Source organism: Micromys minutus (assembly GCF_963924665.1).
Source record: "Micromys minutus genome assembly, chromosome: 18".
NCBI classification, from domain to species: Eukaryota; Metazoa; Chordata; class Mammalia; order Rodentia; family Muridae; genus Micromys; species Micromys minutus.
Window position 1 is genome coordinate 49,832,068 of NC_137953.1, and position 27,829 is coordinate 49,859,896.

Sequence of the window (27,829 nt, forward strand, 5' to 3'; positions counted from 1 at the left end):
CTCCGTCCCACCCCCTCCTTCTCGCGAGAAAAGAAGGCTCGGTTCTTCCGGTAACTGTAGCCCGGCTAACCCATCGCCGCCTCAGGCTCGGCTTTGCGCATGTGCAGTAGGGAGTGGCGCGAGTCCACGGCTTCCTGCTAAAGAACATGGTGCGTTTTGGGGGTTGTCTTGTGTTTCCTGGACATGGAGTCCATGCTGTCCCCCAGCATTCCAAGGCTAAAGTTGTGCCTGGGGCTCAGCCAGGGGAGGATGTAGCCAGGAGTTCTGCCACTTGTAGTACAAGGGAAGAAAGACACATGAGGGGTGATTATAAAGTTTGTACTGAGGTAGCCAAGGAGGGATGCCCTCCGACGAGAGTTTTGGAACAGGGCGGGAAGTCTGCTCTGTAGAATATGACTCCCAGGAGCTGTCCTGTCAGTGGTTGCAGAGCTGAGCCTAGCAAGACAAAGGAGATAACAATTCTAGTTATCCAAACTGAATGCACGTGTCTCTAACTAGCTCTTGACTCTTCACATGATAGTACCCGGCCACCTCATGAGAAAAGCTTTAAAATTTCATCACCAAAAGGAGATCCCGGGCATGTCAAGGTTAGAGTCTGACACAGTAATAACAAAATCTGGTATCTGGTGTCTCTTCATCTATACCTAGTAACTCAAATCACAGACAAAAGACCTCTTTGCAAACTTAATAACAAACCATTACATTATGAAGCAAACCATTTTCATCTATTGGAACCATTCGCTCCTCTGAAATAACCAGCCAGTTCCCTGTTGATTTTTCTGTGATACCTAAGAAGGTATTTCAGGGTTGTGTGTGGTATACTAAGACTAAAGTAGGCCGGAAAGGTTGGGAAGACATTTTAAGGAAGAGGAGAAGTCGGGGTGGGGAGCGGTTACTTTACAGCAGACATAGTTTCTTTAATTTCAGGCTGTTTGTTTTTGTTCTTTGCCTTTGCATAGATGCAAGGAGATGTAAGCCCCAGTCCCTCCCTTATTGACAGAACCATCAAGATGAGAAAAGAGACAGAATCTAGGAGAGTGGTTTTAGCCTGGGGACTTCTAAATGTATCCATGGCTGGAATGATATATACGGAAATGTAAGTTCATCAACCCAAAAGTGACGCTTTCTGCTGTTGTCGACTGGGACTATGGCTTTTTGTATTTGTTTTTGTGTTTAAGCGTTTGGTTTGTTTGAGGTGGAGGTGGGAGTGTTTTTAAAATAATAACTGAAAAGCCTATTTAATCTTTGCAGGACTGGAAAGTTAATTAGTACATATTATAATGTGACATACTGGCCTCTCTGGTATATTGGTAAGTAATGTTCACTGTAATTTAGACTTACTGCACATGAAAACTTGCCTATAGGTTTAATTCAGCTTAGTAACCATTCTTTTATTCAGACAAATAATGAGTTCTTACTGTTTCCCAAAATAATGAATCTAGTGGAGAAGGAACAAGGTAACCCCTTTATGGAAAGAACATTCTAGTAGGGGGCTGAGTCAAGAGTATTACTTCAAGTCTGGGGCCAGACTGGGATAAATTGCAGAGCCTTGTCTCCAAAATAAACAACAACAACAACAAAATAGAAGCTAGGTATGGCAGAACATTTAGTCCCAGTACTTGGGAAGTGGAAGGAGTCAGGAGTGGAGACCTTATCTCTAAACAAACAAAGCTAATGAACAATACAGAGTTAAGTAGTTAGGAGTCCTGGGACAGAAAACAAGGCCTAGGTATGAGAAGGTGCGCTCTTGCCACTCCTGAAAACCTCCACTTTAATCATAGCATTCCGGAGGCAGAGGCTGCTGTATCTCTGAGTTTAAGGTCAACCTAGTCTACACAAAGAAACCCTGTCTTGGGCTGAAGGGTTCTATCATGTAGGAATAGAGACGGCTCAGAAGTTAGAGCATGTATTGCTTTTGCAGAGGACCAGGTTGGGTTCCCGGTACCCCTGTGGTAACTCATAATCAACACCAGGTCCAAGAGATCCAATATATGTAGGCAAAACATTCATATACATAAAAATAACTTTTTTTCTAGTTTTGTTAGAGTGGGTGTGGCAGATGGAAAAGGAAAGGATTTGGGATCTTTAGATGTAAGAGTCATGGCTCAGTAGTAAGCTGGGAGTTCTCTTAACACTTGGCTACAAAAATGAAAGGAAAACGTTTATTGTACAGCTTTAAGAATTAGTAATAGTTTAAAACTCACTAGTAAATGCTCTGCAACTACCACTTAATTTGCTAAAATTATGAAGCGATTTTTATTCCCCAACCATTTGTCAGAAATTAAACCGGAAACTTTTTGCTTTTTAAAGTAATAAATTGGAGCTGGACTTACCTGTTATGACACTTGACAATATGACCTGAGTTTGATCCCCAAAACCAGCGTGGTGATAAAAGAGAACCAACTCAGACAAGTTGTCCTCTGACCTCCACCTGCCCCCCAAAGAATTAGGAGGATATTTTAATAATAATGTTACTGTTTTCTCCTAGAACTCGCCCTCGCTTCGCTCTTCAGTCTTAATGCCTTGTTTGATTTTTGGAGATACTTCAAATACACCGTAGCACCAACAAGTCTGGTAGTTAGCCCCAGACAACAAGCACTATTAGGGCTGAAACCTGCTGGTATGTGTGTGTATTTGGCGGGGGTGGGGGTAGTCCTTTATGCTATTTTTCCCTTTTTATAGACTGATCTAGAAGGCTATATATTACATAAAGCTGGTTTGTAGGAAATTCTTACAGGATTATCATTGTTATTTCTGTGAATTAAATGGAACATCAAATAACATTGTGCAAATACGTTTTACTCTTTTTAACATCGTAGAAACGGTAAATAACCGATTAGTTATAATTTTGTAATGATGCTTTAAGCAATTTTATCTTTCTGTTGTTTTCTCCTTGGATGGGAGTTTCTGGGGGTGGGGGTGGGGAGTTCCTTAATTTTGTTTTTACTTTATATTTTTAAAACTTAACTATATTCTAATTTTTTTTTTTTAATTTGGTGTCCCTATAGCCTTGGCCTCAGATCCACCTGCCTCTGCCTTCCAGGTATTTAGATTAAAGCTTCTGTCACTATGCTGAACCCTTAAGTCTGCTATTATAACTTTATTTATACTCAAGAGACTGAGTCAGGAAGAGTTTAAGGTCAAGGCTAGCCTGAGTTACATAACAAAACCTAATTTTTAAAATTTTTGTTGTAATTTAAATATATATTGTAGCTAGGTAGTGGCCTTTAATCACAGCACTTGGCAGGCAGAGCCAACCTGGACTGTAGAGTGAGTTCCAGGACAGCCAGGGCTACACAGAGAACCCTGTCTACAAAAACAAAAAGCAAATAAATAAATAAATATTATGTGTTCATTTGTTTTCTTTCCCTTCTAGTTGTTCAGACCACACCTCCCTGTGATTTGGGAGCCACTCAGATATCTCCGTCCCCACCTTCCCCTTCAATTCAAGGTCAGAGTGTGTTAAGTTATAGCCCATCTCGCTCACCCAGTGCCAGTCCCAAGTTTGCCACCAGCTGTATGACTGGGTACAGCCCTCAACTGCAAGGCCTGTCATCAGGAGGACTTGGCTCGTACAGCCCTGGTGTGACCTCCTCACCTGTCAGTGGCTATAATAAGGTAAGGACTTTCTGTTTGCCTGGGAACACTGCTTCAGAATTGGGAACTGCACCAACACCACCCAGTGAGACCACGCTTCGCATTTAGTTGCTGAGGAAACCGAACAACAGTTGCTTGTCTAAATTACCCAGTAAGAGCCAAAAGAAACCAAGTGTCCTGTCACACCGAGTCAGGAATTCTCTAGACAGCATCTCTCCGTCACATTGAAGGCAGCAGAGCAGTGGAGTATAGCGATTGCCGGCTCCTCTCACCAGTCTTGAAAATAACGTGAGCCGTGGTTTCTTTGACACATATTTCCCCTTTTACACTTTCTTTTTTCCTTTCTTTTTTTTTTTTTTTTAAAGGCTTCGCTTTCTAATTTCAACAATTTCTGCCATGCCGTATCTTCTGAGCTAAAACCAGGGATCTTCATGTGGTTTGCTTCTGGAGTGTGGACACCTATACCACTAGCAAAATTTGTAGGTTGAAACTTTATTTCGGACCAGGCAGTGGTGGTGCACGCCTTTCATCCTAGCACCTAGGAGGCAGAGGCAGGTGATATCTCTGAGTTCAAGGCCAGCCTGGGCTACCTAGGGAGTTCCAGAACAGCCAGAGCTACTCAGAGAAACCTTGTCTCAAAAGATTGAAAATACAAGAGGGAGAGAGAAGGAAAGGGAAAGAAATTTAAATTCTATAGCCTAAGGCTACAAGAAAGGCATCAAAAGAGAAGCTGTCCCTGGGAGCGCTCCCTGCCATGGAGACAGCATCTCTGGGTACAGGTGAGAGGAGAGCAGCGTCTCTACCTTTTTACATGATTTACCAAGTACTGAGTTAGACAATTTTTACTTTAGTAGAAGTTAAATACTATAAGAAATGTGTAGTTAGAATTCAGAACCCACAGGTTAGTGTGACTTCTTTAAAAAAAATAATAGGTTTTTTCTTTTTATTTGAAAAAATCATATACTATATTTTGATCCTATTCTTTTCCCTCCTGAGTATGACTTTTTAAAATACAAAAATATGCTCATTATAGAAAATAGAAAAAAAAGGTAGAAGGGAATTGCTTATATTCCTCCTATCCACAAATAATTTAACTTCTACTTAGAATTCCATAGCTTTATGAATATTTAAGCTTTTTAAGGTTTTTCTTTTTATGTATAGGTTTGGGTGCCTACATGTATGTGTGTGCATCGGGTATGTGTCGGGTGCCCATGGAGGCCGGAAGACAGTATCAGGCCCTTAGAACTGGAGTTACAGGTGATTGTGACTTGCCATATGGGTCCTGGGTTCCAAAGCCTGGGCCCTCTGCAAGAACAGCAAGTGTTTAATCTGCTGAGCCATCTCTTCTGCCCTGATTTTTTTTTTTTTTTTTTAATTGTTTGTTTTGCAAATCTGGTAACCTGAGTTCAGTCTCCAGCCCACCTGAGGAGCTGGTTACAGCGGCACACATCTGTTACCCCAGTGCTCTCCTAGGTCGAGACTAGAGAGCGAGCCAGAAACGGACTCATGCAGAAGAGGAACAGAAGCAACAGAAGCCCTGCCTAAAAACAAGAGCAGGAGAGCACCAACTCACCAAAGCTGTTCTCTCGCCTGTGCCCACGTGCATACATAATAAACAAATAAATCCAAAGGGAGAGAGAAAGTTTAGCATGAAGAAACATTTTAAAGTAGTAATATTGATGAGCACATACCGAGATACTTTTCTCATAGGACTATCACACAAACAAACATGAACACCGCCCTCCATAAATGTAATAAAATAAATAGTTATGGCTATGAAAAGTTTAAGCAAGGATTTATGTCCAGGGGTGTTCATAACATTAATTACAGCAGCCAAAACCTCGAAGAAATCTAAATGTGCAGAATGAGAGAATGAAAAATAATTTGTAAAAATGTGTTTTATATGATCCTGTGTGTCTCAGTTTGGCCTTCCACTTATGATCTCCCGTCTCAGCCATCCACTGCTTTTTCTTTCTTTCTTTCTTTCTTTTTGATTTATTTTTATTTGATGTGCATTGGTGTCTTGCCTACACATTGGTCTGCGTGAGGGTGTTGGACCCCCTGGAACTGGAGTTACAGACAGCTGTGAGCTGCTGTGTGGGTGCTGGGATGAGCCTGGGTTTTCTGAACGAACAGCAAGTGTTCATAAGTCATCTCTCCAGCCCCCGACCTTTCCTTTCCTTTCTTTTGTATTGTTTTGAGTCTCATGGTCTGGCTACAATCAGACTCACAGTGTAGCTGAGGGTGGTGACTTTATCTTTAGCCTCTTGCCTGCATCTCCCAAATTCTGGAATTGTGTGTAACCACAGTAGACTCTAAATACATTTTAAGACTGAAAACAATCCTCAAAATAATTTTTATTTTATTAGTGTGGGTCATACTCAGGTGGGCAGGCTTGTGTCTTTGAATGGCAAGCACCTCTACCTGCTAAACCATCTTGCTGGCCTCTGTTGAATTTTTTTAACCGTTGTTTAGATAGGTAGGGTCTCACGTAGCCAGGCTGGCCTCACATTGCCCAGATAGCAGCCGCTGGTCTTGAACTCAGCTCTCTTGCCTCCAGCTTCTGGATGCCAGGATTTCAGAGATAGCTTACGTTGTGTTACTATAAAAATAGGGCTGAAGAGATGGCTCAGTGGTTAAGAGCACTGACTACTATTGCAGAGGTCCTGAGTTCAAATCCCAGCAACTACATAGTGATTCACAACCATCTGTAACAGGTGTACTCATATATTCATGAAAGAAATAAAATATTTTTTAAAAATTAAAAATATTGCATGCACACTTAAAGTAAACTTGTATTCTTTGCTTTTGTGTAGTTGGCAAGCTATAGTCTGTCTCCTTCTTCTCCGTACCCTACTACGGTGGGCCCAGTGGAAAGCAGTGGACTGAGAGCTCGCTACCGTTCTCCACCCACGGTCTACAACTCACCCACTGACAAAGAGGACTACATGACAGACCTGAGAACTTTGGACACGTTCCTTAGAAGTGAGGAAGAGAAACAGCATAGAGTGAAGCTGGGTACTGTGTTTTATTTACCTCTTATACACACATTTTAGTTGTTACTCGGTTAACGGTTAAACTTAGGAGGTAAACATTACTGACTTGAGCAATCTTAAGCCTAAAGCCTTTCATATGAGTTAGCATGTCCCAAAATCGTAAATGTGTATGTTTTGAAGCAGTGTGTAGGAAGCTTTTCAAATGATAGCTCTTGACTAGTCTTTCTGGAAGACTGATGTGCGAGGCAGAGTTGGAAGAAGCATTATTGCCCCTAAAAGTGCTACTTTTTTTTTAGGGAAAGGTTGTTTTGTTTTGTTTTTTAATAACATTATAAAGTTTGTCTCTTAATAATTCCTTAAAGCATATAGTTTACCTAGGGAAACAGTGTTAGCAAGTCTTAATCTATTTGAGGTGGATTTGATTATTACAAAGTCAATTATTTGAAACCAAATTAAGTTATTGAACTGAGTAATGATTTTCCCCCCCAGGAAACTTCCACAGAAAGCACATTAGGTGCAAAAGCGTGGCCATGGTGAGGAAGCCAAGTTATTGGAGCATGGCTCTTTGTGTCGCTTGAAATCTCTCTAGGGGGTTCTAATTTAATTCTGCCTGCAAGTGCCACAAATGTCAAGGAAACAAATCAATATTATCTTGTTACTTTCTTCTGTTTTGAAACTTTGAAATATTTGAAGTGCACTGAAAATTACAGAGTAGCACAGAGGACAACTGGTGCGGGTCTGTCATGGTGCTCAGGTACCTTCATTTCCTTTATCTCTTCTTCAGTCAGAAGTACTGTTACCGATGTTTGTGAGTGTTATCGCTGTTGCTTTTCATTGTCAGGGCTGACAAGACCTGGTTATCTTTATTTCCTCCTAAGTTAATTGTACTTCGGTTAGAGGTTCTGATCTATATCTATTAATGTGTGGGGCTTCTCGTCTTTCTCTGTGGGGAAGACTTTTTAATCTTAGGCTTGCTCAGAGGATCTATGGTCACTTTTGTATAAATGGTTCTGACACATTGAAAAGAACAAGGACCCTAAATTCTGGTCTCTCTGTCTTTGCCTATTTCTATACATTTTTTAACTATTCTGCTGTGTTTGTAAGCTTTAGATAATTTAAATATTCTGCATAAATTAATTTTTTTTGAAACCTACTCAGGCTATGTAAATATCGTATTATAAATTTTAATGCTGCTTTTAACATTAGTTTAAAATTCTTTTCAAAATTATTGCTGTGTTCTCAAGGGGATGTTTTATAATCTTTATGTTTTTAAGACAGAGTCATGCTAATAAACTCAGACTTGGAATTCATTATGTCTCTCAAGCAATCCTCAAACTTATGGTGTTCCCGACTTAGCCTCTTGAGTGTTGGAATACAAGCCTGTCTTTTGGGGACTTTCTGATTGTATCATCCTATCTACGTTTTCTTTCATACTTTTGTGTGTAGGGCTTTGTGTGTGTACATATGCTCATATTATACATGTATGCATATGATAAGCCTTAAGTGTCTTTCCTTGGGCGCTGTTCACTTTGGTTTTTGACATGGGAATCTCTCACTGGCCTGAAATGTGGCAGTTACGTTAAGCTAGCAGGGCAGCTGCTCCAGGGATCCACCCTACCTCAGCTCCCTTAGTGCTAACAACAACGGCACATGCCTTTAACCTTAACTCCAGAGGTAGAGGCATACTTCATCTCTTGATCATCACTGGTCCCCTAAGAACAGAACATTTTCCCCTTATAATTCAAAAGGAATTTCTTAATTACAATACCGCTGTAACTCAGACACATTATTACAGGTGACCCAGTGAAGGATGACCTTTAGAACTTACCTTTTCTGTTACTGATGCAAGCTGCTCCATTTAGTTGCATTTCTTTTTGCCACCTTTAACCTAGAATATGTGTGTATGATGTGTTTATTTTAAAGAGATCAGGCTCTTGGGACAATTGGATTTGTCCAGTTGTCTGGTCATCATGAACTGTAAGTGTTTTCTGGTAACTTAATTGTGTGTCTCTGTGCTACATGGGTCTGGTGAGAGGGAACTGGGTCACATCACCATGATTGCAAGCAGCTTTCTTCCTAGTCGTTCCTTTGATTTCCTGCTTCCAGCTGCCCTGCTTGCAGTAATCACCAGAGAGCTTGCCCAAATACATTAATGCAAAGATGGTTGCAAAGAGACTTCTTTGTGGGCTCTTCCACATTTAGTGATCTGGCAATCTTCTGCAAAGAACAACCTTGTTATCTCTCAGCTCAGTTGTTTTTAGTCACTTTTTAAAAAATATTTATTTACGTATATGAGTACACTGAAACTGTCTTCAGACGCACCAGAAGAGGACATCGGATCCCATTACAGATGGTTGTCAGCTACCATGTGATTGCCAGGATTTGAACTCAGGACCTCTGGAAGAGCAGTCAGTGCTCTTAACCGCTGAGCCATCTCTCCAGCCCGTTTTTAGTTTCTTTGAGTTTAGCTTTTCTCAAATTTTGCTTGATTTTTTTTTAAAGAATATCTTGTTTTTAGCCTTTTTTTAATCTTTTTTTTCTCCACATCTGTGATGCTAAGCCCACTTTTTCAAAGTTGATCCAACAGTTCAATTATCTGTAATTCTTGGACACTAAATAAATACCTAAACTTTTGCAATGTTGATTTTAATTTGGAGTCTCATTTGCTAGTAATTTGTGTGATTTTCAGTTTTGGCGGAGTTTTGTCTATTCTGAGTGGGCTAGATGGAGACTTTGCTTCTCAGACTGTAAGAACGATCTCTTCATAAGTACACTTGTTATTAGGGACTCATTTGTTTAGTCATGCTACATGCTGGTAGAAGAGAAAGCATCCTTGCCCTAAAAGAATTCATCTTCTCTTTGGGAATACAGACTAACTAGCCCTCAGGTGCCAGGAGACTTGAAGTGTTGGCACTGATGGGCATGGGCCACCAGACATCGTCTTAGGTTTCCACGGGAACACTGCAGGGTACCATGCACACTTTAATTGGTATAGCCTTAAGTTGAAAAAGGCTTTTGACAGAGTGCTGCTGGTGCTCCACTCAGAAGAACTTCCAAACATTTGTTTTTCCCTGAACTAATAAAAGTCTTAATAAAACAAGCTTAATTTTACAACAAAAAAGACACACTCCCAGCCATTTGTACTTCGTAAGTTGTTCAGAATATGTTCTTGCTAATTTTTGACACAAGAAGCCAACGATCTCTAAAGAGAAGACAATATGGAAGCCAGGGGAGATGCTTCTAGGCTTTATCTTCTGACTCCCTGAGTACAGTTGGGTGCCTGTCTTAGGACTACCTGAACATCGTCAGGGGTTGCCTAGTTCCTAGGTTCCCAGCATCTGAGTTATTACTGCTGCATAAAAAAATTCCTGTAAGGACTAAAAGGGTTTCAATTCAATTTCAGGGAGTCCAGATTCTACCTCTCCGTCGACCAGCCCTACCTTCTGGAATTACAGTCGTTCCGTGGGGGACTACGCACAAACCTTAAAGAAGTTTCAGTATCAGCTGGCCTGTAGATCTCAGGCCCCGAGTGCTAGCAAAGATGAAGCTGATCTCATCTCTAAGCAAGCTGCTGAAGAGGTAAAGGAAAAATAAAAATGATTTAATATATTATGACTTTTAGATTGCTAAAAGACGTTTTTCCCATGATTGCTTTTAATGGTTAGAAACATTTGGCATTCATAGTGGAATAGCTTTTGTTTGAAATTTTTACAGTGTATGATACATAGTTAATTAAAATGCCCTGCCTAAAATACCATTCCATGATCATTAGGAAAGACACCCAAAGAATGGGTGTGTGACTCAGTGGTGAAGTACTTACCTGTGTAGTATACACAAGGTACTACACCAAAATAAAAAATAACAATAAATGCTCAGGTGTGTCTTGTACTTAACATGTGTCAGACTGTTATATTTAAAACACACACATTTGGGAATCTGTACTTCATTCGTTTAATATCATATACGGGGTTCTATATTTTTACTTTGTACTTAAAAGGAAGACACACACACATACAAACCCTACCGACATAAAGAACGTTTAAAGATATATTTGTACAATAACAACAACCATGAGTGAATAATAAAAAACACTTAATGAGTGTTAGTGTTTCTGAAGGTTATTTTGTCTTTGTTTTTAAATAGGTCTGGGCAAGAGTGACTATGAACAGACAGCTTCTTGATCACATGGATTCATGGACAGCCAAGTTTAGAAATGTAAGTTGTAGGGTGGAAAGATGACTCAGCAGTTAAGAGCACTGGCTTCTCTTCTAGAGGATCTGGGTTCAGTTCCCAGCACTCACATAGTAACTCACAACCACTTTTGACTATAGTTCCAGAAATTAATGTCCTCTTCTAACCACCATGGGCTCTAGATTCACACACAATACATACTGTACACACACACAAGATAAAACTGTGTACATCTTAAAACACAAAATGTCAGCTTGTGTCTTGTGCCAGTCATGGAACTGTGTCACACTGTCAACTACGGTTATTATTAAAACATTTGAATTAAAAGCAGTGGTGCATATATAGGGTAGAGATGACAGTTTCCTTCCCATCTGTAGTCAGTGTAGTTACAGAAAATAAAGGAACAATGTGTTTTTTTTTCCATTTTATTTCCCAAAAAAATTTTCTGTCGGTATACTGTGTGTGTAGAGTTGTGAGGGAGACAAGAAGCTGGTCTTCAGAAACACTTTTGTGTATGGCAGTACCTAGAGTGCCTGTGTAGAAACGGCCCCACCCACTGCGGACGCCGACACAGGTGGTAGGTTCTTAGGTTTTCGGCTGCTTCTCTCTCTTCATGGTGTCCATGAGCCCAGTTCTTCTCCGTGGCTTAGAACAAGATTGTTCCAGTAGTATACTTTAATAAGTAAGGTGTCAAAAAGGAAGGGTAATTAGCCAGGCATGGTGATACATGCCTAAAATGTGCTGAGAAGAAATGTACTAAGAAGCCTGAGGCAAAAGTGTGAGAGTTTAAGACTAGCTTGGCCTATAACCTGGGCCATTAATTCAAGATTAAAAAGTAAAATAAATACAGTATTTTGAGTCCAGTACTATGATTCTCAGGCAGAATTTCTGGGGATGAGGCCATATCTTTTTTTAACTAGTCAGTTTTGCTATAGCCAGAATAGTTGGCAGGTTGTTTGCATATGACAGAAGAAAGTAAGTGACAGGGTGTCTTTGGAACTGCACATTGTCACCCTTGCAATTAGAAGCAAGACTAGTAGCATTGAAGATAAAAAAGAGCTGTTAGCTCTTGCCAGGCTCTTAGGGGCCAGAGAAACGGGTGGGCGGCTGTGAGCCCGATGCTCTTGTAGGGGACCTGAGTGTTTCAGACCCATGTCAGACACTTGAGTCACCTGTAACTGCAGCCCAGGCCGTTCTAGTGTCTCTGGCTTGTGTGATCACCTGTACTCAAATGTGCATGTGTGCACAAACACAATTACAAATAATGTAAAAAGGAAAGAACTTAGTTTTCAAGGGTTTTTTTTTTTTCCATTCAAAATTGTATTGGGGTTGTGTGCTAATATTTCATCTGAAACATTTTTTCATTTTTTTCAAGTTGAACAGAAACTTAGGGAGGCTGTGGAGATGGCTCAGTGGTTAGGAGTACCGGCTACTCTTCCAGAGGTCCTGAGTTCAAATCCCAGCAACCACATGGTGGCTCACAACCATCTGTAATGGGATCCGATGCCCTCTTTTGGTGTGTCTGACAGCTAAGTGTACTGATATAAATTTTAAAAAAAAGAAACTTAGGAACAGAAGTAGTGTGCAAACACAGAGCAGTAACATACACCAGAGGTTCTCTTCACACCCTCAAATTAGGTTGTTACTAGCCATGGAAAAGAGAATTTGAAATTCGCAATCATTTATGGTAATACTATAATATTTACAAACTAGTTTTAAGTAAATGTGTGTCTACAATTGGAGCATGCACAAGCCTACAGTGAGTTAATAGTTACCTGCTTTATTGGTTATAAAGTGATATGTGAGTATATGTAGACCAACAATTATGTTCCCTTTCAGCCAAGAGTAACAATTGTAGAAAGTGTTTTGTTTGGAGGCAGAGTCTTACAGTGTAGCTCCAGCTGACCTCAGACTTGTGATAGTCCTCCTGCCTCCATCTCCCAAGTACCCGAATTTTAGGCACAAGCCACCCACTATACCCATCTTTTAAAAAATTTCTAGACAGAACAATTGAACATCTAGCTGAAAATGAAGTATTTTCTTCGAATTAGAAGCAGACATGATGTGAGCGTAAGCTGATGTGTGTTTGGCAGCACGTCTGCTCTCAGCTTCACACTGCTACTGCGTCATTTTCTGTCGCTGTGGCGTGTGACTCATGACCTGGTGAATCAAGTCGAAGACAAAGTTACCTGAAAGAAGGAAATAATGACTTGAGAAATACTTTAGAATAACTACAGAAGGCATTCTTCCTTCTTCCCTAGTGGATCAGTGAGACAATATTAGTGCCGCTTGTGCAAGAGATTGAGTCTGTCAGCACCCAGATGAGACGGATGGGCTGTCCGGAGCTACAGATAGGAGGTACGTGAGGCAGAGCCCTGTGCGGGAGTTAACTTTTAGCAGATGAGTTAAGTGGGAAACTTCATGTAACGGGCTGTTGGACATCTTTTGTTATCTTCCAGTGAAGAAGAAAATGTTTGTAATTGTTTTCAAATGTACCGGCTTTATTTGAAGGCGGACAGTCCTAAGGTGGCTTGACCCATCAGCACAGCTCATTTTAGAGCATGCCGTCACCCCACACACAGCTGTCCATATTCTCCAGCCTGTGCAAGTCCCAATCTGTTTCTGACTCTACAGACAGGCCTGTTGGTGCTGTTGCATGTTAGTGATGTCAGTCAGTGGGTGGTCCTTTGGGACTGGCTTCTTTCACTTGGTGTATGTTTTTAAGTTTCATCTAAGTACTTTATTTCTTTTTATGCCCAACTAATACTCAAAATGAATCTTAATACATTTTATTTACCCATTCACCAGTTGATTGGCATTTGGATTGTTTCCTATAAATAATGTTGCTGTAAATAAAGTTTTCAGTATACATTTCCTTCAGAAGGCTTATGCCAGTTCATGCTATTGCTTCTCTATTCTTGGACTAATCGCTTCTAACACCAGGTGCTGCTTATATGATTAGGCTGCCTTTTTTCCTCTTAATTTTTTTTGCATGATTATCTTTCACACTCTAAAGGAAATCACTATCAAAAATATACTTGCACTGGTACAGTGGGTAATTTTTAATAGAGCTTTTTTTGAAAGCTATGGAATATATTTTATACCTATAATATTTTCTATATATTTCTATGTATTAGTTTTGCCAATATGAATGTGGATACCCTTTTTTTAAAGAGGGGTGTGTGTGTGTGTGTCTCTAAGTGTCTAAGACAGAGTAAGAAAGTCTAGCCACCTTACATGAAATCATGTAAACTATATACTGTAAGTTATTTCTGGTTTGGAAAGATGGCTCAGTAGTTAATGTCACATAGTGTTCTGGCAAGGTGCTTGAGTTCAGTTCCTAACACTCACCAGCCACCTGCAAATCCATCTCCAGATCTGTGAACATTACAGACACACAGAAATACATAGTTAAAAGTAATAAAACAAAACAACAACAACAAAAAAAAAAAAAAAAAAAAAAAAAAAGAACAAAACCCAGGGGCTGGAAAGATAGCCTAGAGGTTAAAAGCACTGGCTGCTCTTTCAGAGAAGTTAGACTGAATTCCTGTTACCTACACAGCTTAGATCCAGATGTAACTCCAGCTCTAGAGGTTTGGATATCCTTTTCTGGTCTTCACAGGCGCCAGCTGTATACATGGTACACAGATATGCGTGCAAGCAGGGTATCCGTACACATAAAGTAAAAGTACACAATTAACTACTGCTTCCCTTCTTTCAACAAATAGTGAGTGTCTGCGATGAGCTCCGTGCTGTTTTAGGCATCGCTGTGGAATGCCTAAATGCCCTGCAGAAAAGTAACTAAAACCCTGCTTCTGCTGAGCTTTCTTCCTAATAAATGAGAGAAGCAGGAACAGTGGGAGAAGGTAATTAGTGCTTTACAGAAGAAAGACTGCAGGAATTCATTGTGTGCTTGGTGGGTGAAGTCTGAACCAGAGTGTAAAGGGGGGCATTGCAGACTTGTGTACAAAATCGAAGGCAGGGAGGAGCCAGCTATCTGAAAACAGTCAAGGAAAACTTTGAAGTTCATTGGAATCTGTGATGAGTAATCTGTGCTCTTTGTGTTTTAACAGAGGCGAGTGTTACCAGCTTGAAACAAGCCGCCCTGGTCAAAGCTCCTCTCATTCCGACTCTGAATGCAATTGTGCAGTATTTAGACCTAACACCAAATCAGGAGTACTTGTTTGAAAGAATCAAAGGTAACTTGATTTGAAGAGAAAAAATTAAAGCTCTTTTGCAACATTAGGATTTTTGTAAATGAAAGATAACAAGGAAAAACATATTTTGAAAAAAGTAAAAAATGTAATTATGGTCTTATATTTTATAAGTATATATTTAAGCATGGGTTAATTAAGGCTTATACTTGAATGACTTGTCAGTCCTCTAGTTGACACACTAAGAACTGTCAGAAGAGTATCCTTGAAGATTTTAATTATTTTATTCTGTGTAAGAAACTTAAATATGAGTTAAATAGGCTGGACTCATTTTCTACTCTTAACACTACCAAGAACTGGGTGCACTGTGATAACTCTTGGTAATTTCAGTGTGCTAGTCTGATTCTTGTAATTTTCATAATTTCTATTTAATTTGTGGTTTCTTTTATAAACTTAGAATTTGGGGGAGATGTGATCTGAGGAGATTGACCTGGAATCAGGAAGATGAACCTCTTGAGCTTGCCCATGTCTTCTCTTCAGTACACCGTTATCCTTAGAGAACAGTTCATAAAATTAGAATTATTGTTCATTGGGACAGACTGTAAAATGTTTCTTTGTTAAAGCAGATTTTTAAAATAGTATTTCAGTATTCAAGTTTCTCATACATTTTTACAGGGAAAGTATCACAGTCTGTGTTATGGATGGAAAGTAAAAAATAAGCCGTCTTTAAGAAGAACTTTGTAGAGACGTGCACACAACACTAGATGGGACACAGGGATAGAGCATGTGCCTCGAGCGCCTCCTCAGTGCCCCACCCCCACCCCACATATACGCAACCTTCGCCACACTGAGCTCAGAACATGTCTTTCGGGCTCCTTTGCTTGTCATTCCCAGGCTGCTTTCTGCCTGTTTCACTGGAAGCAAGTCCCATATGTGGTTGTCAGTCAGAGCCAGGCCGTTTTAGGACGCTCCTTCATTGAGGCTCCTTTGTTAGATGGTCTTTCAGTTGTCAGTTCATCTGTAATGTTTTTCTTCAGCAAAACAGAGCTTCCTACAATGTTGGCCACAGTCAGCTATCAGACCTCACATTTGTACCTTATTCTATGAAGTAGTCAGTCTTTGTTGTTCTGAATACCCTACCATTTCATGAAATATATAATCATGTTTTAAATATTGTTTATTTGAATCAGGAGTCAAATACTGTCATGTATTATGATACATTAGTGTTTCTTTTAAGTTATAGTTTTCCTGTATCCTTTCTTTTACTTCCTTTTCTTTTTTCTTTTTTTTTTTAATCTGGTAAAGTTTTACAACAGATTACTTTCCTTATTGTAATCTTCTGACTTTCTTTTTTGTTTGTTTGTTTTTGGTTGGTTGGTTGGTTTTGGACTATAGCATTTAATTTTGCTTTTCTTTCACAGAACTTTCTCAGGGGGGCTGCATGAGTTCATTCCGATGGAACAGAGGTGGAGACTTCAAAGGGCGGAAGTGGGACACAGACCTGCCCACTGACTCTGCTGTAAGGCCTTAGTTAGTTTTTAGCCTGATAAGTTTGTTATTATATTTACATGTTTTTTTATAAAATATCAGAAAGAATTTAGAAAATGAGAAGGGAATGGTCCGAGAACCAGCAGTCTCATGCCCAGTGCTGTGAAGACTGTCTGTCTCCTTAAGTGAAGCTACCCTTTGAAGTTCCTCAGCCTGCCTGCAGAACCGTGTGCTGGCTGACGTGTTCTGCTCTCCTTTGTGCTTTTATGACATTTAGGCAGTTTTTCATTATTATGCATCATTGTTTAATTGTTCTTTATTGGACCTAAAAGATTGATGAAGCGGTAGGGAAAGGGGCTTGTTTTTATATGCTCAGAGATGTAGCAAAGAATATTATGACACATTCTTTCTTGTGTGGGATTATTACTTTAGGAAAGATTGCTATCATAATTTAGCAAATCAAACAGCATTAAAGTTTATGTTTTTAAAAATTGTATTATTTTAGTATTAACTACTTACATGAAAATTAACTTTTGATGTTGATGCTTAAGTTGAGACCTGAATGTATGCAGCTTCTCATAGTGTTGCTGACAACTGTATGGATGCAAACTTTCTATTTGAACAGAAAGTAAGGAGCCAGGCCAAGCTTAGGCCTGTGATCACAACTACTCAGAGAGGTGAGGCAGAGGGCTTCAGGTTCCACTCAGGGCCACACACACACACACACACACACACACACACACACGGGTGTGGGAGGAGTGGAGAAAGGAAGGAGGGATGTCTGCTTTTCTTGGATTGCAATAAAAAACCAAAGTGAAGGTGAGATAAGCTTGGGGACTGAGCTGCCCCACCCCACGCGCTTGCCCGTTTCCCACTTCCGAGCCTTTAGTGCTTCTCTTTCAAACTTACCATTACAAGATCAGGTTGATATAATAACATTTTCTTTTCTATTTTGAGTGATTAGTTTGTTTTCAAGACAGGATTTCTCTGTTTAGCCTTGGCTGTCCTGGGAGGCACTCTGTAGACCAGGCTGGCCCTGAACTCAGAGAGTCTCCCCAGTGCCACTGCTGCCCAGCTTGAGTACATTTCTATGGGAGTGGTGGCAGTCGCAGCCGGGGCAGTGCACAGCAGCCCTGGAGTAGATTGTGCCAGACACAGGCTGGGCCTCACTTCATCAACCAAATGTGCTGTGGTTTAAGGAACTCTTGCCTTTGTAACGTCATTGTAAGTACCTTTTCAAGGATGTGCCTGCCCTTCCAGCTTTGATGAGTGCTGTGTCGTTTTCAGATCATCATGCATGTGTTTTGCACCTACCTTGATTCCAGATTGCCTCCGCACCCTAAGTACCCTGACGGGAAAACCTTCACTTCTCAGCACTTCGTTCAGACGCCAAATAAGCCAGGTACTAACTCCTAAAAGAACATGTTGAAATCTTTGCCTGAAATTTCCTAAAGGTTTGGTTTTCTAACATGCCACGTTTTCTTCACAGATGTTACAAATGAAAATGTGTTCTGTGTTTATCAGAGCGCCATCAATCCTCCACATTATGAGCTAATCTACCAGCGACATGTCTACAATCTTCCAAAGGTATTTGTTTCTCTTCAGTTTTGGGGTTGAACTTGGAACCTCATGTATGCCCAGCAAGTTCTCTACACTGAGCTACAGCCCTGTCGCTGAAGAACATGTTACTAGGATGGGGTTTGATGATACTTTTAAGATTGAATTTGTTGATTTGTCTGTTTCTGCCTCCTGAGTGCTGGGATTAAATGTGCGCTGTTATCTCCAGCTCTGTCTCTGTCTCTTTAAAGGCTGGAACCGTGTTATTTATATAAACTCACACTTTGCTTTTTATTTATTTTTATATTTTTGCACTTTTAATAGCTAACTTTAAACATACTTTTCCTCATCTTTAAAAATCTTTTATAAAAATATTAATTAGCGGCCATAAAAATCCTTCCTAGTGTAAATTCTCCTTGTGAGCTGTGGACGGCTGACTCTTTCTTGGCAGGCCCTGTTGAACGCCCATAAGAATTTACCTGACAGTTCACAGATTCGTGCAGGCGCTTTATTCTTGGCTGCAAAGAAGTTTTATTGGTGATTTTTGAATTTGTGTTGGTTTTTAGTTTGCAGAGGTGGAGAGTGTGCAGGGTCGTCTGGAGCCCAGCTGGCTCGAGCTGTTCGTTTCCTGAGTGCCTGGGTTACCGGCAGGCCCTCCACAGAGCCATGCGTTCTGCGTCAGGTCCCCAGCCGTACTGTGTCCACACATAGGGATTTTGAGTCATGCCACTTTTTTTCTTTTTAATGAAAGAAAAGTGTTACCTTATAAAATGTATGCACCTGGAGTCATATAAAGTTGATCTAACAATAGAGGGATTTTATAGACCAACAATTAAAATCATTGTTGAATTTCAGAGCTAGCAAACATTGCCAGACTATTCTTACAGATAAAATCATTTTAAATGTTCTTTATATACTAACGGCATACTGACTAAAAAAAAGCTATGTGAATGCTAACACTCTGGCTACGGTGTTCTTGGGAGACAGAATATGTTTTATGTCAGAAGAGCTTTAGAATTTGGGTCTGCATGTGTAAGACCCCCCACCCTACCCTACCCAGTGTGTCAGGACTTGTTCATGGTTGAGATGTGCATTAGATCCTTGCGTTTCAGAAGCATTTCCTGCCTGCCTCTGCAGTCTAAGCACAGCTTCCCTGTGTTTCTCTGGAGTCCTGCTCCACGATCAGCTCCGTGTCCCATAGATCCCATCTTACCATACTGTCCCCACCTGTTTGCAAAGTATAGGTGTTATGTATTGAATGAACTGGTGAACTACAAACAGATAAGACTGCGTCTTTCCAGCTTAAATCCTTACTAGGCTTTTGTTTTTGTCTTCATCCTAGGGCAGAAATAATATGTTTCATACGTTGTTAATGTTCCTGTACATCATAAAGACCAAAGAGTCAGGAATGCTTGGGTAGGTACTTTTGGGGTTTTTTGGTGGTGGTGGTTTTTTGGTTTTTTGGTACTTATGATTTTAAAGTTAACTACTAGATGTAGTTACTTCCTGTTAACTTTAACTTAATTTAGTTAGTCCTTCTGTGTTAAGATTCTGCGAAGGCAGCACATAAACCACAACATTTGTAGACAGATTTCAGACAGGTTCTAGTTCATCAGCGCCTCAGAACCACCATTTTCCTGTTGGGAAAGTCAATTAGATGACATCAGGTTGGCTTTACACTTGTGTTCTCTGGAGCTCCATTTTAGATGCAAAGCATTCCACTAAGTCATTGTATTTCCAAAGTACCTAGTCTGTACCCTTTCCAAAATAATACTTATTGAGAAAAAAAATAGTTTGTTGAAGTTGTTTATGAATTCAGTAAGGAAGCTCACATTATTTACAAATTCAGATTTACTAAATTGTCATATTGATAATTTGGTGCTTTAACATTTTCTAATACTGTTCGAAGCAAATGGACCACTCCTGAAGCTGAGAAAATTGGCTAATATCTATCTCTGAGTCTGAAGACTTACCTTCTGGGGTCCAGCTGTCATAACAAAGACCTAGAGTAAAAGGTCAGAGGGGTGCCTGGTGCAGAGGACACGTGTGGCTGGTCCACTCTGCTGGGCAAGCCTCTGTGAAACATTGTGTTTACATGTGCTGTTCCTAATTTGGAGATTAGTTGTGTTCCAAAATGAGCTGCCTTCACAGCCTGGACACATGGGCCACATGATTTCTCTGAACTGAGACACTCTCAAGGGCAAAATGAGTATCAGATCTCACAAAGAGAAGTAAAGTCACTGTTTACATACCGAATACTGTTTTAGGTGTCAACTGGAAATTTGAAGGTGGTGTGTGTTCAAGGCACTATTCTGTATCTTTTGTGGAAGGCACTGCCTGAGTCAAAACTAACTCTTCCTAAACTTCTTTATTACATAGAAAATAGAAAATACAGTTGTAAACAGAAGCATGTGTCCCCTTCTACTTTTTATGTTTCTCTGCTCTTGGGGTTTTTTTTGTTGTTGTTGTTGTTGTTGTTATTTTGTTTTGTTTTGTTTTTTTGTTTTTTTTGTTTAAATTATTTATTTTATGTATATGAATACATACATATATACAGACACTGTAGCTGTCTTCAGACACACCAGAAGATTTAAAGATCTACATCAAGTAGAGAGAGCTAACAATTTATTTTTTTAGTAATATTACACAATGCCAATTAATTTTGTTTTTCAAGACAAGTTTTCTCTGTGTGGCCCTCCCTGGCTGTCCTGGAACTCACTCTGTAGACAGGCTGACCCCTAACTCACAGAGATCCTCCTGCCTCTGCCTCCTGAGTGCTGGACTAAAGAACATGCCTCACCATGCCCAGCATCGACCAGTTGTTTTAAATAGAGGGCGCAGAGATGCTGGGCCTAAGCTTGAGTGGAAATCTGATTCTTAGAGGTTTCTTGGTAAGTCTTAGTTACATTTCTATCACAGTTTTAAGACTCCATTGCTAATGTTGGGTGTGGTGGTACTTACCTTTAAACCCAGTACTAAGGAGGCAGAGGCAGGGGAATCTCTGTTTTAATTTTTCACCCTGTAAACGAATTTAGTCTAAACATAGGTTTTAAGTACAGTTACTGGAGTAGTCACCTCACTCAAACTCACCTGCTGAGCTGTGTGACAGGCTGAATTGCCGAGTCACCTCAGCTGTTAGCAATTAAACAGATGTCCCTCCTATTGTTAATTTTATTAGGATCAGACCTTAGATGCTTTGGCAAGCAATTGTACTAAAACTGTCTTTCTTTGCAGGAGAGTCAATCTCGGGCTGTCTGGTGTGAATATTCTATGGATTTTTGGAGAGTAGTTCATCATTTAAGTCCACACATTTGGACTTGGATTTTAATTGGCCTAGAAGAAGTTGAAGCTGAGCATCTCTGAGTAAGCACCTCTTCTGAAATAAGATGCATGTTCTGCAGACTTGTAAGATATAACAGGAATCGAGCTGCAGGAAGCTTCTAACAAAGCTAACAAAGCCTGTGTCTTCTATTCCTCGAAACGTTTATCACATTGGATGACTCTAAAACTGCAAACTCATGGGCTGCAAACTAGTGCTGTTCCCTTCACTTGGTGAGGGCAAGGGCGCCTCCATCTTTACCCCAGTGAGAACCTGCACCTCATTCTTTACCCTCAGAGACCGGCCTTCATTGTTGGGTAGTAGTGAGTACTCAGATGAACCTTGCTAGTTTTCTTTGTTGTATCTTTATATTTCCCCAGTGTTCTACAAGTCAGCCTAAAGCTGAAATGAAATTAATTTCTAAGTGATGTAGTAATTAATCCTGCTGAGCCATCTCCCCAGCCCCCTATTGGTTTTTTTAATATTAAAAGAGATTTGATAATATTGGCATCTTGAAAGGTCACTGCATGCATTAAAATTAGCTGATAAAATTAAACTTTTGGGTTTTAGTTAAATGTCTAAGGACATCAAGAAAACACTGCTTTTATTAGCTGTGTGTGTGTGTGTGTGTGTGTGTGTAAATGCAATGGCACCTATAGATCATCCACAGTCATTTTATCAGTCTCTTCTTTAAGATCCCAATGATAGCCTTCCCATTGTTAGTTTATAAGTATCAACCTATGGAGACATCTTGTCTCTCTATATGTATATGAAGTAATTAGTAGTCACATAGTTTTAGTGGGGGTTGTTTTCTAGACAGGGTTTCTCTGTGTAGCCCTGACTGTCCTAGAACCCGTTCTGTAGGCCAGGCTGGCCTCAAACTCACAGAGATCTGCCTGCCTCTGCCTCCTGAGCTGACACCAGGCTGGTAGTCACATTTAATGATGTGTCTTCATGGAGATCACCTCCATTGCCTGTGTGTGAACACATGGTGTGTGCCTCCCATTTTGTATGGTTTGAGGATTTTTTTTCTTCAGAAGATCAGAAGGTTGACCTTAAGTTTAAAAGCTAATGTCCAAAAGGAACTGTAACTTAACGGCTCTTGATAAGTGTTAACTTGTTACCCTTAAAAGAACATATCACTTAAAACATGCTGAAAATAAGGACATGTTATAATTAAACCTGTGATTTTGAGAGCGATTCCATGTAGCATGGAATCAGTTGCTGTGTCAAGTATGCAACTGCACAGCCGAGCACCTCAGCAGCACATGAGACACCAGGAGCCTTGTCTTCTATTTGTAACTATGAAAGAATATAATGTAGTAGTAAATATATGTAAAAACTTGACTGTAAAAAGAAAAGTTGTTTGCCTGCGTACTTAGTGTAGGTTGCTGTAGAGTTCCTATAACAGCTTCTTTACAAGTGTTTGAGCTAGCTGTGCGTTCTAGTATCTTTTATTTAAACAGAATTGGCAAAGACATGGTGGAATGTTGCCAGGAACTTCAGCTGCTGTGAGGCTGAAGTGGGAGGATCACTATTAGTTCAAGGGCACACTAGGGTACATAGCGATAGCCTCTCATAAAGATAAAACAACAGTAAAGTAATAATTCTACAGTGGTGAAATCATTTGAATTTATGATTTAGAAAATGCTCTGCAAATATAGCATCATGCTTTGTTCTGTTTGTTTGTTTGTTTGTTTGCTTGCTTTTATTACTAGGAATTGAATCCAGGGTACAGATTACAGTGTACCACTGAGCTACATCCCCAGCCTCCATTATAGCAGTTTCTTGTATTAAAGTGAGTCAATATCTACTAATACCACAAATCTCCTAGGATATTGTCACGTGTTCCTTTTCTTTGCTTGACTCAGATCCATGAATCTAGATTATGTTCACTGTGACATTTATCTTTTTTTTTAAAATCAGTACCAGCCTTTACTTAAACCAAAGTTGTTTTAAAGCATACTGAAGGTGTTTATAATCTAGTTTACACTGAGACAGAAATGCTGTTACTTGGTTTTCTCAAACTAATATATTCTTCGAGCTGATACTTGAATGGCAAAGAAATGTGTGCAGTGTGGTTCATTCTCAGCTTGGCTTTGCAGTAGGAAACTTCCGTGTGGACTTCTCCAGAGGGCCGCCTTGGTCCTTGCCCTCACTACAGTGTTCCTTCACGTCTCAGCCGGATCCCCTCCCCCGTCAGCATGCACTACATCTCCTGAGCCCCTCACTCCTCGCCCAGGACCCCGTCAGACGTGTACATCTGGAATTCCATTCACGTCCCCTGAAACTTTGGACTTTAGCACCGTCTGTGCCCACTATACTGCCAGTTGCTCACGGTCTCCGCTGCCATGTCAGCCTTGATTCCTCCAGCCCCTGTGTCCCCAGTCCAATCAGGCAGCAGACCTCATCCGTTCTTTTTAACAATGTCCTCGCAGCTGTCCCTTTCCATTTCTGCCACCGCTCCTCCCATCTGCACGCTTATCAACTCTCACTGTAACGGCCTAATTAATCTCATAGACTTCTCACTGTTGCCGGGCTTCCAGATTCTCCAGTTCAGCCTGTGCACTCTCTTCAGATTTATCTTCCCCAACACCTGTGTGATTGTTGCGTCCCCTTGATAAATTCCTAGGCCTGACATTTAAAGCCCTCCACAATCTGGCCCCAGCTGAGCCTTCTGTACCCAAGTCTTTGGTTCTAACCAGTGTAGCCTGCTTCCTGCTGTGACATTCTCAGCTTGTTTATCCTCTGCGGTCTCTGGGAATGCTCCAGTTACATGGTCCTCCCTCTGAGACTCACTCTGACTAAACCTGCTGCCTCGTCCCAACCATGCCAGCTAGCCAGCATTTTCTCCAGAACATGAGACCTGTGTCCTTTGGCCATCAGCCTCCTACCAACAGATTTGGAAATGGATGAGTAGCTCATCTTCACACAAGGACTGCAAGTGACCAGCTTGAGCTGAGGACACCGCTGTTTGGGAATACCCATGTATGCATAGAGTGCCCTTGGGGAAAGACGAGCAGTCAGACACGCTGGCTTTCTTAGTGCAGATGTTTCAGAACTCCACCAGCCACACAGCCCTGCTGAGAAAGTTAAGTTGTTTAGCAATACCCCAGGACCAATTCCATGTACTCTGTAGGCCTTCCTCAGCAACCTGGAGCACTTTGTCCCAGATAAGACAGAAAACTGAAAACCCTGCAGAGGCTGGCTGGTCTTCTGGAATGTGTCAGCGTCTTTGAGCATTAGCAGGCTTTTTCAGGGAAGGATGTCTTATCTGACCACCTAGGATGAGAAGGCACCACCAGGGCCCAGCAAAACCACCATGGGTCACTGAGTAGCTTTCCAGGTCTAGGATGGTTACACATCAGGCCTGAGCTGCATCTGAGTAGGTATCAGTAATTCCATTCCTTTCCACCCCGAATGACCGAGGGCTCGTGATGGATTCCATGGAGTAAGGAATAGAAGAGACCAAGCAAGATGGGTGTGGCCCAAGTGCTCCACCAAGGACAGCATTGACCCCACAGATACTTCCTAGAGCCCACATGAAAACAACCTAGTGCATTCTCCGGAGGAAGTTTAAAGATAGGGGTTGAGCCTATATGGTGCCTCGTGCCTTTAATCCCAGTGCTAGGGCGGTGGTTTGAGGCCAGCCTGCTCTACATAGTGAATTCCAGGACAAGGGCCACATTGAAAGACCCAGTCTCAATAAATAAATCCTGCCTCCAAAACAAAATGAATATTCTAAACTCAGTCTGGCTTCAGAGAGCCACTTTGCCCTATAGATTAGGCCATTCGGGCAAGTCTTGCTTTCGGGTTTCTTTGTTGTTGTTGTTGTTGTTGGTGGTGGTGGTGGTGGTGGTGGTGGTGGTGGTGGTGGTGGTGGTGGTAGTGGTGGGCTTTTGTTTTTGTTTGGTTCTCTGAACCAGGGTCTTGCTACACGGAATTTCAGGTTGTAAGATGACAAGAAGATGCTGGCAACGCTTTTATAAAGAGCGGGGCTGTAGAGGGAGGCACTGGGAAATAGCTTTCTTGTTTTGGAATCACTGGGATGCACATCTTCAGTGGCCTTGATAGTTCACATCCCACCTCAACTGCACAGCCCAGCCATATTTGCCCTCTGCCTCTTCCACACCTAGCCCTGGCTGTCCCCCTCTCCTTCCCCATTTTATTTCTAAACTAGAAGGAAAAAATAACAGCCAGACTGTTTTCGTAAGCTCCATCCCGCAGGGTAAAGTTAGAAGTGGGCAGTCTAGTGGGGGCAGCAACCAGGCATGACTCTTTCTCAGACCAGTGGCTCAAGAACAGCTCTGGTGGGTTTGGCCCGGAGTCCAGGCACCAATTTACTGCACTCCAGCTGCAAAGAAAGGCCCCTTGTATGCCTTAGACGAGGAGCACCGTCCAGACCACCCTGTGGCTGGACGTGCCTTGCTAACTGGGGAGAGACTTGCAGAAGCCTTGCACCGAAGCCATGGGTGCCACACCTGGTGGCTTCCCTCATGAGCTCTGACCATCTTTTAAATCAATTCAACACAATGGTCTGTGTTCAGGCCAGTGTGTTCCTCATGAGTTCTTTAATGATTTTTTTTAATGCCATTTTAGAAATTCCTGGAGTGGAGGACCTTAAAGTAGTGGTTAGATCCATCTGCACTAAGTTGCTTGGATCAGGCTTGTAGGAAAAGCCACATCCTAATATGGCCTTTAATGGACACATGTTTCTGTGTAGCCAGGACAACTCTCACTAACTTGAAACGTTTCCTGTATCCTGGACTTCACTACATCTGTTTCCCCTTAACCACTCACTGCCAGTACTTTGTAAAGTTGGTGAGGGGGTGGTGAGGTGGCTCAGTGGACAAGGGTGCTTGCCACCAAGCCTGATAAACAGGACATGGTGAAAGAGAGCCCTGACTCATGCAAGTTGTCCTCTGGCTTCCACGTGTGCACTGTGCACCGACACACATAAGTCTAATCTTTAACACTTCAGTGCAGGGTCTGCTGCATGGCTGAATAAATGGAAGAGAACAAGACTCCCGTGGACTATGAGTTCCTTGAAGTCTGAAAGCAAATGTGTGAGGTGCTTGGTAAATATTTGCTGAGTTAATAACTGGGCTACATAAACAGAAGTCACTGAATTTCTTGTGCTGGAATTTGTAGTGAATACATCTTCTGTGCTGAAGACCACAGAGGGCTCCACAGTGGGTCGGGTAGCAGAGAAAAGCAAGGAGCTGGCAGCTGGCTGAGTCCAGATCTGAGGAAGGAAAGTCTGGAGGGCTCCACTCTGCATTCCTGCTCCCATTCCCCACCCCCTTCAGTAGTAAAGGTCTGCAGATGGCTGTTGGGAACAAGCCATCTGGAACTATCTGTCTGTAGTGGCCCCATCCCCATCTGCACCACATTGGGCTAGATGCGGTGAGCATGAGGTCCTGTGCTCTGAATGACTTTTCCCTAAGTGCCTGACTGGACTAGAGAAACTGACCTGGGAAGGCCTGCCTATGAAAAGACACCAGCAGACCCTTCATCGACAGTTTTTAAATGACGGTGAAACTAAGCTCAATGTGACCTGGTCCCTTTTTTTGAGATAAGAGTTTCTCTCTGTAGCTCTGTCCTGGAACTTTCTTTGTAGACAGGCTGGGCTAAGTCTTAAACTCAGAGATTCACCTGCTTCTGCCTGACCTGCTCATAATTTTACAAATGCACACCCTGGCTACATTTTTTGACAAATGTACAAACACATACACACATGTGCTCACACACACACATACGCCAGCATAGGCTCAGCTATAAACTCTGCTAAGAACTGTGAGCACCTATGAAGCAATTCCCCTCCTGTGGGTACCTGTACCTTAAGGTATACCTGAGTCAGAATTCCAGCTGCTGCAGGCTTGATTTGGTTTTAACAGACTGTCAGTCATGTGGATCTCCAGATTAGGTGTGCCGTAGTATGGACTTGCATGTGCATTAACTCTAAAGGCTCATTTGCTTAGTGCCCAGTTGATGGGGAGATAATTGTTAACACTGGGTAAATGGATTAGCCTTTAAACTGTAAACCATTGTTACCTCGGTGGAGTTTCTTTGGTTGTGGTATCTAAGCAGAGCCAGCATGGCCAGGTTGGTTTCCCATTTGGCTGTCATACAGGAAGGTGCTCAGGGCAAAGTCTCCAGGTACCAGTGCTTGTTAAGCAGAGCTGACTTCGTTTTTCCTGCTTGTAGGAATCCAGATGAAGCATCAGACCCCCTGGAACCTGCCATGTGGGCGCTATGAATAGAACCAAGGTCCTAAAGATCACCCAGTGCTCTTAACCACTGAGCCATCTTATTTCCCCAGCCCCTCCTTTTAAACTTGTTTCAATATTCTCCTGACTTAAAATGAAAAAAATAAAATACAATAAAAATAAAAACAGTTCCCCTGCAGGAGCAAACTGTAGACATAAAGTGAGACCTCGAGCGATTCGTGTCCCTGAGAGGTATGAGGCTGAGGGAATCTGCCATACTCCTTCCTCTGCAGCTGGTGTCTGTGCAGCCAATATACA

At 41.4% G+C, this 27,829-nt stretch overlaps 1 protein-coding gene across 2 annotated transcripts; it reads left to right on the plus strand.

Moving 5' to 3' along the window:
- Nucleotides 1-959: 959 nt before the first annotated feature.
- TMEM209 (transmembrane protein 209) lies at nucleotides 960-27,555 on the plus strand (the record flags this gene model as incomplete). 2 transcript variants are annotated; one of them, XR_013975419.1, is made up of 15 exons in its annotated part: nucleotides 960-1,096; nucleotides 1,252-1,310; nucleotides 2,489-2,620; nucleotides 3,377-3,618; nucleotides 6,414-6,615; nucleotides 9,997-10,172; nucleotides 10,737-10,808; nucleotides 13,046-13,142; nucleotides 14,858-14,983; nucleotides 16,360-16,457; nucleotides 17,714-17,828; nucleotides 17,916-18,013; nucleotides 19,326-19,399; nucleotides 21,218-21,346; nucleotides 27,510-27,555. XR_013975419.1 is itself a non-coding variant. In XM_080932448.1 (14 exons), 14 exons carry the CDS (start codon nucleotides 960-962, stop codon nucleotides 21,270-21,272), a joined length of 1,683 nt encoding a protein of 560 aa, XP_080788574.1. In that variant the 3' UTR covers nucleotides 21,273-21,758. The 2 variants fall into 2 exon arrangements, 1 of the variants encoding a protein (XP_080788574.1); XM_080932448.1 differs by lacking the exon at nucleotides 27,510-27,555 and having other exon boundaries at nucleotides 21,218-21,758.
- Between the last annotated feature and the right edge of the window lie 274 nt (nucleotides 27,556-27,829).